Source organism: Palaemon carinicauda, chromosome 31 (genome assembly GCF_036898095.1).
Source record: "Palaemon carinicauda isolate YSFRI2023 chromosome 31, ASM3689809v2, whole genome shotgun sequence".
NCBI classification, from domain to species: Eukaryota; Metazoa; Arthropoda; class Malacostraca; order Decapoda; family Palaemonidae; genus Palaemon; species Palaemon carinicauda.
In genome coordinates, this window is record NC_090755.1 from 84,624,143 (window position 1) to 84,639,142 (window position 15,000).

Here is a 15,000-nt window from a genome sequence, read left to right on the forward strand (position 1 = left end):
ACTGTAAAATCATTTCCAGCATTGCTCCGGACTGTCTTCATATTCTTAAAGTTGTATTTATTTGTTAATTATAACAAACTGGGGAAAAATTTTCGTATATTATGAAGTTTCTCTCTCTCTAAAATCTTTTCAAGAATTTCTCCGGGGAAAAGAATGACGGTGGCGGTCTACAGTAATTCTTTCTTCCTTGAAGACATTCTGAATAATCTTTTCAAGAATTTCTCCGGGGAAAAGAAATACGCAATTTCTAGAGCTGATTCTGTTCCTCCAGATCCCCGTAGTCGAAGGCGGTCTTCAGTAATTCTTTCTTCCTTGAAGACATTCTGAAGCCGATTCAGAAACTTCTTTGAAAAACTCTAGAAGTTAAAAATAGAACTGAACGAGGGAGAGTCATCTGTATATACTGAACAATATGTTGAATATAGTGAGTTGTGGAATTTTGTTTATGCTTGCTGCTTTTCATGTAGCTAAATGGGCTCACGTTTCTACTGGGATCAAAGAACAGCAGTTAGCGTGTGAATATAACGTTATTGAACTTGAAGGACAAATAAAGAATATTCAGGACTCTATCGTGTTTAGGATGGTCTCTTGGCTACTGCCTGAGAGGACACAAAACTCCGAAGGCGGGATCATGGACGTTCCGTCTTACCCTGTGATCGGAGGATTCTGGAATTCACGGAAGAATCTTGACCGGTGTGAATTGGATGTGAGGAATCTGGAAGAAAAACTGGAAATGCTCAAGATGGATCTGAAATCTATTCCTTTGATTGGACCTTTCGTCTTCAACGCCATCACGGGAATGGAAGATACACCTCATCTGCCCAAGACGATTATGATAGGCGCATGTGTAGGCCTACCTTTGCTTTTGGGGGCAGGGTTTGTAATAAGGAAATTATTTAGCGAGCCGCGAAGGGTGGAAGCACCCACTGGACGTGTCTCTGGGGAAATGGAAACCTCTGGAAAAGATAAACGGACCGAAAATAAGGGACTTGCAGGAAAGCTGAACTTAAAAGGTAGATTGGGTAAGGTTGTAAGTATTTTGAAAAATTTCATAGTGAAATCTAAGGCCAATTTGAAAAATATTATAGTGAAGTCTAAGGCCAATGAAAAGGCCCAAGTCGAATTTGAGAATGTATTAAAGGTGAGAGATGAAATGGAGGCCAAAATGGAGATTACGAGGAATCTAATGGCTCATGTTGAAAAACTTGAGGAACAATTCCTAAGATTAAAAAAACAGCATCACGAAGATCAATTGGTGATAGAATACTTTGAAAAAGAAGTAGAACGAAGGGTTGGTTGTGAAAAGATCTTACAAGTGAATCTTCACTGTCTAAGAGCTCATGCAGAGATGCAGGAGAAAGAATTAGAAGACTTGAAGAAGATGGATTCAGGGCTACGACAAGCTCTCTGCGAGAAAGATAATGTAATTGATGCACTCAAGAAGGAAAAGGACATGACTGAAGAAAAATTGGATCTAACAGAGGCTGAAAATATTGTATTGAGAGCTAATGCAGAGATGATGAAGAAAGAATTAGAAGACTTGAAGAAGAAGGATTCAGGGCTACGACAAGCTCTCTGCGAGAAAGATAATGTAATTGATGCACTCAAGAAGCAGAAGGACTTGTCAGAAGAAAAATTGGCTATAACAAAGGCTGATATTATTGCATTGAGAGCTAATGCAGAGGTGATGAAGAAAGCATTAGAAGAGTTGGAGATGAGATATTTAGACGATCAAAATAACAAACAGGAACTATTGGAGATGCTTCACGAAGGAGTAGAAGAAATTGACAATTTGAAGTTGGAAAAGGTATCGAAAGTAACAGAGTTGGAAGGTCAAATATTTGGACTTGAAGAAAAAGTCCTAAATCTGGAAGAAGAACTGAAGAAAAAGGATTCAGGGCTACGACAAGCTCTCTGCGAGAAAGATAATGTAATTGATGCACTCAAGAAGCAGAAGGAAATGTCAGAAGAAAAATCGGCTATAAATGAGGCTTATATTATTGCATTGAGAGCTAATGCAGAGGAGATGAAGAAAGCATTAGAAGAGTTGGAGATGAGATATTTAGACGATCAAAATAACAAACAGGAACTATTGGAGATGCTTCACAAAGGAGTAGAAGAAATTGACAATTTGAAGTTGGAAAAGGTAACAAAAGTAACAGAGTTGGAAGGTCAAATATTTGGACTTGAAGAAAAAGTCCTAAATCTGGAAGAAGAACTGAAGAAAAAGGATTCAGGGCTACGACAAGCTCTCTGCGAGAAAGATAATGTAATTGATGCACTCAAGAAGCAGAAGGAAATGTCAGAAGAAAAATCGGCTATAAATGAGGCTTATATTATTGCATTGAGAGCTAATGCAGAGGAGATGAAGAAAGCATTAGAAGAGTTGGAGATGAGATATTTAGACGATCAAAATAACAAACAGGAACTATTGGAGATGCTTCACGAAGGAGTAGAAGAAATTGACAATTTGAAGTTGGAAAAGTTAACGAAAGTAACAGAGTTGGAAGGTCAAATATTTGGACTTGAAGAAAAAGTCCTAAATCTGGAAGAAGAACTGAAGAAAAAGGATTCAGGGCTACGACAAGCTCTCTGCGAGAAAGATAATGTGATTGATGCACTCAAGAAGCAGAAGGACATGTCAGAAGAAAAATTGGCTATAACAGAGGCTGATATTATTGCATTGAGAGCTAAAGCAGAGATGATGAAGAAAGCATTAGAAGAGTTGGAGATTAGATATTTAGAAGATCAATATAAAAACCAGGCACTATTGGAGATGCTTCAAAAAGGAGAAGAAGAAATTGACAATTTGAAGTTGGAAAAGGTAACAAAAGTAACAGAGTTGGAAGGTCAAATATTTGGACTTGAAGAAAAAGTCCTAAATCTGGAAGAAGAACTGAAGAAAAAGGATTCAAGGCTACGACAAGTACTCTGCGAGAAAGATAATGTAATTGATGCACTCAAGAAGCAGAAGGACATGTCAGAAGAAAAATCGGCTATAAATGAGGCTTATATTATTGCATTGAGAGCTAATGCAGAGGAGATGAAGAAAGCATTAGAAGAGTTGGAGATGAGATATTTAGACGATCAAAATAACAAACAGGAACTATTGGAGATGCTTCACAAAGGAGTAGAAGAAATTGACAATTTGAAGTTGGAAAAGGTAACAAAAGTAACAGAGTTGGAAGGTCAAATAGATACATTGGAAAAACAAGTTCAATTGGTAGTTGAAGAGAAAAAGATCTTAAAAGAAGAAATTCATCGTCAAAAGGATGAGATTGAGCTGTTGTTGGAAGCAGTTGAAGACTTTGAGAAGCGTGAGTCACTGTGCGATATAAAAATGCAAGAGTTAGGTACCAAGCTGGAAGAGTTGACGAAATATGTTGGCCTGTTGGAAGTCGAGAATGGAGCCAAGAAGGCAGAACTGAAAAAAGTGGAAGAGTTAGAAGGTGAATTGTCTGCACTTCACGAACAGGTCCTATATCTTCAAGAGCAACTGGAGCAGAAGGATTCAGAGGCAATACACTATCAGGAGGCAGAAGCAGCCATGAATATGCAGATAGCTGATCTGCAATTAGAAATATTTGGTTTACATCAAACTCTTAACTTGAAAAATACTATGATTCAAGAATTAGAGAACAAGTATTCCAGTCTCCCCAAAGAGCAACTGGAGCAGAAGGATTCAGAGGCAATACACTATCAGGAGGCAGAAGCAGCCATGAATATGCAGATAGCTGATCTGCAATTAGAAATATTTGGTTTACATCAAACTCTTAACTTGAAAAATACTATGATTCAGGAATTAGAGAACAAGTATTCCAGTCTCCCCAAAGAGCAACTGGAGCAGAAGGATTCAGAGGCAATACACTATCAGGAGGCAGAAGCAGCCATGAATTTGCAGATATCTGATCTGCAAAATGAAATATTTGGTTTACATCAAGCTCTTAACTTGAAACATACTATGATTCAGGAATTAGAGAACACGTATTCCAGTCTCCCCAAAGAATTGGCTATCGAGAAGAATGAAAATGTTAGATTGACAAAGCTAGTCTCGGACTATACCACAAAACTTGGGACTTTTAAAAATGAAATTGGTCGTCTCCAAGTTAATAATAATAAGCTTGCAACCGGCCTTAAAGGGGAGTATTATACGCGTAAAGGACTTGAGACTAGGATCAAGCACTTAAAGGAAGAAATATCACTCCTTCAAAAGAGTTTGTCTAATGGGGAAAACGGACTTAAGTCGACATTCACAGCATTAGCAGCTGAAAAATGGAAGAATGAACAGCTTTTGGTGCAGGCTATGAAGTTCAAAGACAGGGCAGTGGCATTAGAAAAACAAATTGAAACGGCTAAACAAAAGTGGTTTGCGAAAGAAAAAGAGGCAATGGAAAACTTTGGTAAACTGAGAGGGGAGAAAAAGCTTAACGAGGTACTACAGGAAGAAGTCCAAGGTTTGAAAGCCTGGATTGTAGAACTGACTGCTCAACATGAAAGATGTCGAAATGATCTAGCAGAAATCAAACGCGTGCAAGGATGCGCAAGCTCTGAAGGAAATGATGAAGAATGGAAGAGGCAAATGGATCAAGAAGAGGAAACTGATGAAAACAGTGTAGAAAACGGAAGTAAAAACAGTGTTTATGATGTATTGAGGGATGAAGAAACTGATGACATTGACGAATATCTTGATGAGCTTAAGAGACAAGCCGCAAAAAAATGGGATAAGCAAGAGTCCGGAGGTGATGAGGAACGGGAGAGCGAAAGCAGCTTCTGCCAGGAAGAATATTTAGAGAGTTTAATGGAAATGCTACACGAGAAAATTGAGGAAATTGCAGAATGTAAGAAAATGCTCCATAGAGGGGACCGGGTGGACTCCCTATTTTTACAGACAGGAAAAATGGAGGTATTAGAAAGAATTGACAAACAATTTAGAATAATCGAAGAGGAAGAGGAGAAAGGCATTGGACTACAAATATCAGAAGATGGACCTGAAATACTTGGGAAGGATAGTAAAAAATTCAACCCGACGTTAGCGAAGAAAATTATTTTCTTGGATAAGGAAAACGATCGACTTTTGAAGATAATTCATGATTTACTTATGGAATTGGAGAAAAATGAGGATTTGAGGTCTGATCTTTCAGATAGGGAGGATGAGTCATTATACCTGGATAGTGAGGGTGACTCGCCATGCTAAGAAGTATACCTAGGCTGTAAAAAAAAAAAAAAAAAAAAAAAAAAAAAAAAAAAAAAAAAAAAAAAAAAAAAAAGGAGATGGAGACCAAAACGAAGGTGGATGGACTGTATAAAGGATGACCTTCGATCAAAGGGATTAACCGGTGATGAAGTGTGGGACAGAGGTAGATGGAGAAAGCTGACCAGTAACATCGACCCCACATAAAAGTGGGAAAAGATGTAGACAAAGAAGAAGATGAACTCGAAAAGAGAAAACATGATCAACTTGTTTCACTGTGCTGTGTTCCGTGATGAACATTCACTTGTACTGTCTCTTTCTCATTGGACAAATGCGGAAGAAACTAGTCTGACTTCTAGTATGCTGTGTTCCTTGCAGATGAATCTCATGGACTTGTAAATTGGAACTTAAATATTGTTTAGATTAGAAATATTTTGGTTTACTTTTGTAAGGAAATTAACAGATCAAGAAGAATAATTCGCAAGATGGACTCATGGACTCAGCAGAGAGTAGAAGTAACACTTGTTGTTGTATGCAGTGTTCCTTGACAAAGATTCACTTGTACTGTTTCTTTGTCAGGTGAACGAATGCAGAAATAACAAGTGAAACTTCTTCTAGTATGCTGTGTCCCTTGGAGAAATTCCTTTGTATTGGAATAGTGGAACAGAAGTGTCTGGGCTACAGTATGGCAGCCATCAAGATCAAGAGCCATTAAGAGACAGACAGTGAATGGCAAGTGGATTCCAGCCTTCCAGATCTAAAGGGAATAATCTACAAGATGGACTCAGCAGAGAGTAGAAGTAACACTTGTTGTATGCAGTGTTCCTTGACAAAGATTCACTTGTACTGTTTCTTTGTCAGGTGAACAAATGCAGAAATAACAAGTGAAACTTCTTCTAGTATGCTGTGTCCCTTGGAGAAATTCCTTTGTACTGGAATAGTGGAACAGAAGTGCCTGGACTAGAGTATGGCAGCCGTTAAGATCAAGAGCCATTAAGGGACAGACAGTGAATGGCAAGTGGATTCCCGCCTTCCAGATCTAAAGGGAATAATCTACAAGATGGACTCAGCAGAAGGAAGAAGTAACACTTGTTGTTGTATGCAGTGTTCCTTGACAAAGATTCACTTGTACTGTTTCTTTGTCAGGTGAACGAATGCAGAAATAACAAGTGAAACTTCTTCTAGTATGCTGTGTCCCTTGGAGAAATTCCTTTGTACTGGAATAGTGGAACAGAAGTGCCTGGACTAGAGTATGGCAGCCGTTAAGATCAAGAGCCATTAAGGGACAGACAGTGAATGGCAAGTGGATTCCCGCCTTCCAGATCTAAAGGGAATAATCTACAAGATGGACTCAGCAGAAGGAAGAAGTAACACTTGTTGTTGTATGCAGTGTTCCTTGACAAAGATTCACTTGTACTGTTTCTTTGTCAGGTGAACGAATGCAGAAATAACAAGTGAAACTTCTTCTAGTATGCTGTGTCCCTTGGAGAAATTCCTTTGTACTGGAATAGTGGAACAGAAGTGCCTGGACTAGAGTATGGCAGCCGTTAAGATCAAGAGCCATTAAGGGACAGACAGTGAATGGCAAGTGGATTCCCGCCTTCCAGATCTAAAGGGAATAATCTACAAGATGGACTCAGCAGAAGGAAGAAGTAACACTTGTTGTTGTATGCAGTGTTCCTTGACAAAGATTCACTTGTACTGTTTCTTTGTCAGGTGAACGAATGCAGAAATAACAAGTGAAACTTCTTCTAGTATGCTGTGTCCCTTGGAGAAATTCCTTTGTACTGGAATAGTGGAACAGAAGTGCCTGGACTAGAGTATGGCAGCCGTTAAGATCAAGAGCCATTAAGGGACAGACAGTGAATGGCAAGTGGATTCCCGCCTTCCAGATCTAAAGGGAATAATCTACAAGATGGACTCAGCAGAAGGAAGAAGTAACACTTGTTGTTGTATGCAGTGTTCCTTGACAAAGATTCACTTGTACTGTTTCTTTGTCAGGTGAACGAATGCAGAAATAACAAGTGAAACTTCTTCTAGTATGCTGTGTCCCTTGGAGAAATTCCTTTGTACTGGAATAGTGGAACAGAAGTGCCTGGACTAGAATATGGCAGCCATCAAGATCAAGAGCCATTAAGAGACAGACAGTGAATGGCAAGTGGATTCCCGCCTTCCAGATCTAAAGGGAATAATCTACAAGATGGACTCAGCAGAAGGAAGAAGTAACACTTGTTGTTGTATGCAGTGTTCCTTGTCAAAGATTCACTTGTACTGTTTCTTTGTCAGGTGAACGAATGCAGAAATAACAAGTGAAACTTCTTCTAGTATGCTGTGTCCCTTGGAGAAATTCCTTTGTACTGGAATAGTGGAACAGAAGTGCCTGGACTAGAGTATGGCAGCCATCAAGATCAAGAGCCATTAAGAGACAGACAGTGAATGGCAAGTGGATTCCAGACTTCCAGATCTAAAGGGAATAATCTACAAGATGGACTCAGCAGAAGGAAGAAGTAACACTTGTTGTTGTATGCAGTGTTCCTTGTCAAAGATTCACTTGTACTGTTTCTTTGTCAGGTGAATAAATGCAGAAATAACAAATGTAACTTCTTCTAGTATGCTGTGTCCCTTGGAGAAATTCCTTTGTATTGGAATAGTGGAACAGAAGTGCCTGGACTAGAGTATGGAAGCCGTTAAGATCAAGAGCCATTGGGAGACAGACAGTGAATGACAAGTGGATTCCCGCCTTCCAGATCTAAAGGGAATAATCTACAAGATGGACTCAGCAGAAGGAAGAAGTAACACTTGATGTTGTATGCGGTGTTCCTTGACAAAGATTCACTTGTACTGTTTCTTTGTCAGGTGAATTAATGCAGAAATAACAAGTGTGACTTCTTCTACTATGTTGTGTCCCTTGGAGAAACTCCTTTGTACTGGAGTAGTGGAACAGAAGTGCCTGGACTAGAGTATGGCAGCCGTTAAGATCAAGAGCCATTGGGAGACAGACAGTGAATGGCAAGTGGATTCCCGCCTTCCAGATCTAAAGGGAATAATCTACAAGATGGACTCAGCAGAAGGAAGAAGTAACACTTGTTGTTTTATGCGGTGTTCCTTGACAAAGATTCACCTGTACTGTTTCTTTGTCAGGCGAACGAATGCAGAAATAACAAGTGTTACTTCCTCCCTCTTCTGAGTCCTTCTTGTAGATTATTCCCTTTAGATCTGGAAGGCTGGAACCCACTTGCCATTCACTGTCTGTCTCTTAATGGCTCTTGATCTTGATGGCTGCCATATTCTAGTCCAGGCACTTCTGTTCCACTATTCCAGTACAAAGGAATTTCTCCAAGGGACACAGCATACTAGAAGAAGTTACATTTGTTATTTCTGCATTCGTTCACCTGACAAAGAAACAGTACAAGTGAATCTTTGACAAGGAACACTGCATACAACAACAAGTGTTACTTCTTCCTTCTGCTGAGTCCATCTTGTAGATTATTCCCTTTAGATCTGGAAGTCTGGAATCCACTTGCCATTCACTGTCTGTCTCTTAATGGGTCTTGATCTTGATGGCTGCCATACTCTAGTCCAGGCACTTTTGTTCCACTATTCCAGTTCAAAGGAATTTCTCCAAGGGACACAGCACACTAGAAGAAGTCACACTTGTTATTTTTGCATTTATTCACCTGACAAAGAAACAGTACAAGTGAATCTTTGTTAATGAACACTGCATATAACAAGTGTTACTTCCTCCCTCTTCTGATTTCATCTTGTGGATTATTCCCTTTAGATCTGGAAGTCTGGAATCCACTTGCCATTCACTGTCTGTCTCCCAATGGCTCTTGATCTTAACGGCTGTTATACTCTAGTCCAGGCACTTCTGATTCACTATTCCAGTAGGAAGAAATGCTACATAGTAAAAGAAATCAGACGTTTCTTCGGTATTCGTTAAACTATGTTGTATTCTTTGAAGAAGGTTCACGTAGGGTTGCATAGTGGATCTTGAGTAGTGTTTAAACTAGAAAGATTCCAGTTCACTTGTGTGGAAAACACATTTTATTAAGTAAGAAAATTAACCTTAACTTAGTCATTAACTGCCTCGTCATCTTTAAAGACTGGAAGTTGCGACAGAGAATCGTAGACTGCGATTGAGCTGGTTGTGACAGTTATGGACCATATTGATTAAGAGCCATTGAGACAAAAGGATTTCTTGCCTTCCAGATTTAAAGGGAATTTTCTATAAAGAAGGCACATTTTCTGGTATGCTGTTTTTTTTTTTTTTTTTTTGATGAAGTTAACTTGTACTGTTTCTTCGTCATTGGACAAAATCAGAAGAAGCATGTCAAAATGTGTATGATAGGGTAATGCAATTTAAAAATATATATTTTGTCCATTACCAATTATGTAATATTTTCATATCATCATCATCTCCTACTATTATTGGCGTAAATGGTCTCGGTTAGATTTCGCCAGTCATCTCTATCTTGAGTGCCATATGTGAAAGAAATCATGATGAATGGTATGCTGAAGATGGTTTGGGTATGCTCTTTGCTCTCCCCAAGAGAGATTAGTTCACCAAACGTTCAGCTGGGCTCCACACGGCCCTAGAAGAGTTGGACGACCCAGGCCTACATGGCTGGATTTTGCCAGTCGTCTCTATTTTGAGTGCCATATGTAGATGAAATCATGATGAATGGTAGCTGAAGATGGTTTGGGCATGCTCTTTGCTCTCCCCAAGAGAGATTAGTTCACCAAACGTTCAGCTGGGCTCCACACGGCCCTAGAAGAGTTGGACGACTCCGACCTACATGGCTGAGGCCTATATTCTTATCTGGAATTCCTAGATTAAAAAAAAAAAAAACTTTAGATAATCTGGTTATATTCCCCTGGCATTCGTTTATATACTGCTCCCCTCAATAATGGGTGGCTTTAGAGGAAATACAACATAGTCACTTTTACATTCATCCACTTGCTGTCTGAAAATGTTTCCTATTCGAGGTGTTTATCCAACTTACTATTCTTCGGAGAAAATCACAAAGATCTATAAGTAGCTGATAATGAATTCTAGCAAGAGACAGCATTAGGCTCACGTGACGTCACCATTAGGCCCACGTGACGTCACCATTCAGCTTAGCCCCTCTAAGGGAGCTCTTAAATCCTCAAGCATCTTCGCCGCTTTTTAAAGCTCATTACAAAGTTGTTGGAAATTAAGAAACACTATATACTCCGTTTCAAGTAATTATTAAGGTTTTGACATAAACGAGAGAGAGAGAGAGAGAGAGAGAGAGAGAGAGAGAGAGAGAGAGAGAGAGAGAGAGAGAGAGTATAAATTTATCAATAGAATGATTCTATTAAATTTATATTCTCTCTCTCTCTCTCTCTCTCTCTCTCTCTCTCTCTCTCTCTCTTGAGAGAGAGAGAGAGAGAGAGAGAGAGAGAGAGAGAGAGAGAGAGAGAGAGAGAGAGAGAGAGAAGAGCAGGTGTCTTGTCGAACGATAGGAAACATAAATTGCGACAGAGAGAGAGAGAGAGAGAGAGAGAGAGAGAGAGAGAGAGAGATGGCTTGTCGAACGATAGGAAACAAATTGAGAGAGAGAGAGAGAGAGAGAGAGAGAGAGAGAGAGAGAGAGAGAGAGAGAGAGAGAGAGAGAGAGAGAGAGAGAGTAGAGGGCTTGTCGAACGATAGGGAACATAAATTGCGACAGAGAGAGAGAGAGAGAGAGAGAGAGAGAGAGAGAGAGAGAGAGAGAGAGAGAGAGAGAGAGAGAGAGAGCAGATGGCTTGCATGTGTACGTGTGTGTATGCATGCCCGTATTGCCCCCGGAGCTGAGACTCAGAGCCAGCAGCCAGAATCTGTGAGGCCGACATACCTTCAACTTGAATCTGGCAAACATCTACCAGTGCACATTCCTACACCACTGCTGCCGTGTTTATGTTGAAATGCAACGAAACAAGAAGAAGAACTTGAAGGGCTCTCGCGTATATAAGAGAGGGGGGAATAATTCCTGGCAAAGATAGACGCATACACAAATATACACACTCTGGAGGAAAACAACACAGCAGGCACTGGTCATATTCATCCTTTCAATGACACATACACAAATATACACACTCCGGAGAAAAATAACACTGGTCATATTCATCCTTTCAATGCCAAATCATGGATGGAACTACGGTGTTGTTGAATCTCTGTGTAAATTTTAGGATTCGCTAAAGGTTTTTATATAACAAAGCACAATGCACATACATTTGCAGTCAATGCACCTATTATTATTATTATTATTATTATTATTATTACTTGCTAAGCTACAACCCTAGTTGTAAAAGCAGGATGCTATAAGCCCAAGGACTTTAACAGGGAAAATAGCCCAATGAGGAAAGGAAACAAGGAAAAATAAAATTTATTATTATTATTATTATTATTATTATTATTATTATTACTTGCTAAGCTACAACCCTAGTTGTAAAAGCAGGATGCTATAAGCCCAAGGACTCTTAACAGGAAAAATAGCTCAATGAGGAAAGGAAACAAGGAAAAATAGAATATTTTAAGAACAGCAACATCATCAAAATAAATATTTCCTTTATAAACTATAAAAACTTAACTAAACAAGAGGAAGAGAAATAAGAAAGAATAGTGCGCCCGAGTGTACCCTCAAGCAAGAGAACTCCAACCCAAGACAGTGGAAGGCCATGGTACAGAGGCTATGGCCTTACCCAAGACTAGAGAATAATGATATAATTTTGAAGTGTCCTTCTCCTAGAAGAACTGTTATGACAAGAATATACTTCATAATAATGCATTCTGAATATCTTTTTAATTAAAAAATTACTTTCTATGAATAGTTAAAGGTGCAATTGTGAATATATGTTAATCAAAAGAATTTATTCATGTAAATATATGGACATGAGTCATGGCATGACAATGCAACAATCTCAAATTTTCTATATTTGAGAACAAAGCCCTCCGAAGTATATTGGGAGTTGAATGGCAAGACAGGATTAGAAATGAGACTATAAGAGAGATTACTTGAGAGCCATTTGTGGATGAGATCATGATGAGGGGTAAATGGAGATGGTTAGGGCATGCTCTTCGCACTCTCCAAGAGAGATTAGTTCATCAAATTTTCGACCTCAAAAATCTACTAAAAGAGTTGGAAGCACAGGCCTACATGGCTGAGGATTATGAAGCGTGAAGTAGGAGATGATGAATGGAGAAGTACAGAATTAAAAGATCAAGATAGAGACGACTGGCGAAATCTAACCGAGGCCCTTTGCGTCAATAGGTGTAGGAGGTGATGATGATGATAATGAAATATATAATGATGTACTTATAATATTATAAATTGTAAACATTTTATAAGTATATTTCTTAATAAAAAAATAATCGATGCAAAAAGGGTATATTCACCATTTGGCTTATTTGAATATGAAAAACACGTCTAAATGTGCAAAATTTATCATATATATGTATATGTATATTGCAAATTAATTGATTTATATTATTCTTGTTAATACGAGGCCATGAGATGCAAATGAAACTGTCACATTGTCATGTGACGTGAATGACACATTGAAGGAGAATGTGTCGAAATGGGTTTGTCAGTCTTTTTCACTTGATGGCTCTGGCTGTAGGTTTAGCATATCTAATAGCGGAGTCATGTTGTCTAAAATAGCAGTTTTTACTCCATCTAATAATAGCGGTAACTATAGGGCATTTCTTTTAGCGAGTCATATTTGCACCGACTCGCAGCGGTGCCCTTTAAGCTCGGAAATGTTTCCTGATCGCTGATTGGTTGGGCAAGATAATTCTAACCAATCAGCGACCAGGAAACTTTTCCGAGCTAAAAGGGCACCGTTGCGAGTCGGTGCAAATATGACTCGCTAAAAGAAATGGACTATAGAGGGGTACTCAGTAGAACGCAGACCTCCGCCGCGGCAGCTTAACCTTAACCTTGACCTTTGATCGTAACCTGTATTGATTGGCGTAGATATTCATACACAAATATGAACCAAGTTTGAAGTCTCTGTGACAACGATGTCTAAACTTATGGCAAATTTACATTAATTGCATATTTTGCTTGACCGTGACCTTGACCTTTGAGCTTGACCTTCCAAAATTAAATCATTTCCGGCATTTTACATAATAGATAATCCCTGCAAGTTTAATTACCTTACGATTAAATTTGTGGCAAGGAAGCTGTTCACAAATAAACACACACACTCAAACAGGGGGGTAAAACATAACCTCCTTCCAACTTCGTTGGTGGAGGTAATAAAATGCAGAGTTAAGCCAGATTTAGGTACAGTTGGGCACAGACGTTCCTAGCACACCTCACTCCGAAGAGTGCACCCTCTCACACCCTTACTTCGCTGAGAGTAACCAAATAGATAGCGTAGGGGGAAATGACAGAGGTGGTGGGCGGGGCTAAACATAGGAACTCCCTGCGCAGTAAGGGTGTAGTTAGGTGTAACAGGAGTTTCTGTATCCAACTGTACATTTTGTACCAATCTGAAGTGCTAATTATGGTACTCTCATTGTACTTAGAGTAGCAGTTGCTGTAAGAAGCTATCCCCGGGCTAGACGACGGTTTATTTTATTATTATTTGTTCATTTTCTTTGTTTCACACAAAGAAAAATTGGTAAATGGATACGCATTTTAAATCATTTTATCATTTAATCTTTTAAGGCAGCTTAACTATAGCCAATTCTTTTCAGTGAGGCAGATTTGCACCGACTCGCAGGGGTGCCCTTTTAGCTTGGAACAATTTCCTGATCGCTGATTGGTTGGACAAGATAATTCTAACCAATCAGATAGCAAAAAACTTTTCTGAGCTAAAAGGGCACCGCTGCGAGTCTGTGCAAATCTGCCTCACTAAAAAGAATTGACTATAGGATACTGAGAGAGAGAGAGAGAGAGAGAGAGAGAGAGAGAGAGAGAGAGAGAGAGAGAGAGAGAGAGAGAGACTAACATACCGAGTCATTTATACATACTGTTTATATACAGTGTGTGTATATATCATCATCATCATCATCATCTCCTCTTACGCCTATTGACGCAAAGGGCCTCGGTTAGATTCTGCCAGTCAGTCTCTATCTTGAGCTTTTAATTAAATACTTCTCCGTTCATCATCTACTTCGCGCTTCCTAATCCACAGCCATGTAGGTCTGGGTCTCCCAACTCATCTAGTATATATCTGTATATATACAGATATGTATTCGTATAAATGAATATATCTATAATTATGTATTATATATACATATGTATATATATTATATTAAGAAGAAGAAGAAGAACAGAGAGAGAGAGAGAGAGAGAGAGAGAGAGAGAGAGAGAGAGAGAGAGAGAGAGAGAGATATAATTTTCCATTCCGGATTTTTATTTTTTTTATTGTAAGCAATGAATCAACTGTACTATATACAACAACAACAACAAATACAACCGTTTATAGTCTACTGCAGGACAAAGGCCTCAGACATGTCCATATTCATGTCCGGGATTTGGCCAGTTTTCATCCCAATGCTTGCCAGTGTTAATTGGTGATGGTGGGAGACTAAAGTGTAATCTCTCAGGTTAAGGTATCCCCACTCAGGAAGGGGTACATCTCCCCTATATAGTAGGAGTAAGTGTCTGACTATATATATATATCTATATATATATATATATATATATATATATATAATATACATATATATATATAGATATATATATATATATATATATATATATATATATATATATATATATATATATATATAAATGCATATGCATATTTCTATCCTGTTAACGCTTAAGGGTGAGAGGAAGTAGTCATAT

The 15,000-nt window shown here is 38.8% G+C and overlaps 2 protein-coding genes across 2 annotated transcripts in view; both read left to right on the forward strand.

Moving 5' to 3' along the window:
- Positions 1-15,000, forward strand: part of LOC137624830 (uncharacterized) — a 262,657-nt gene that overhangs the window by 62,229 nt on the left and 185,428 nt on the right.
- Positions 413-5,194, forward strand: LOC137624829 (putative leucine-rich repeat-containing protein DDB_G0290503). Its single transcript, XM_068355780.1, has one exon. It carries the CDS (start codon positions 413-415, stop codon positions 5,192-5,194), a length of 4,782 nt encoding a protein of 1,593 aa, XP_068211881.1.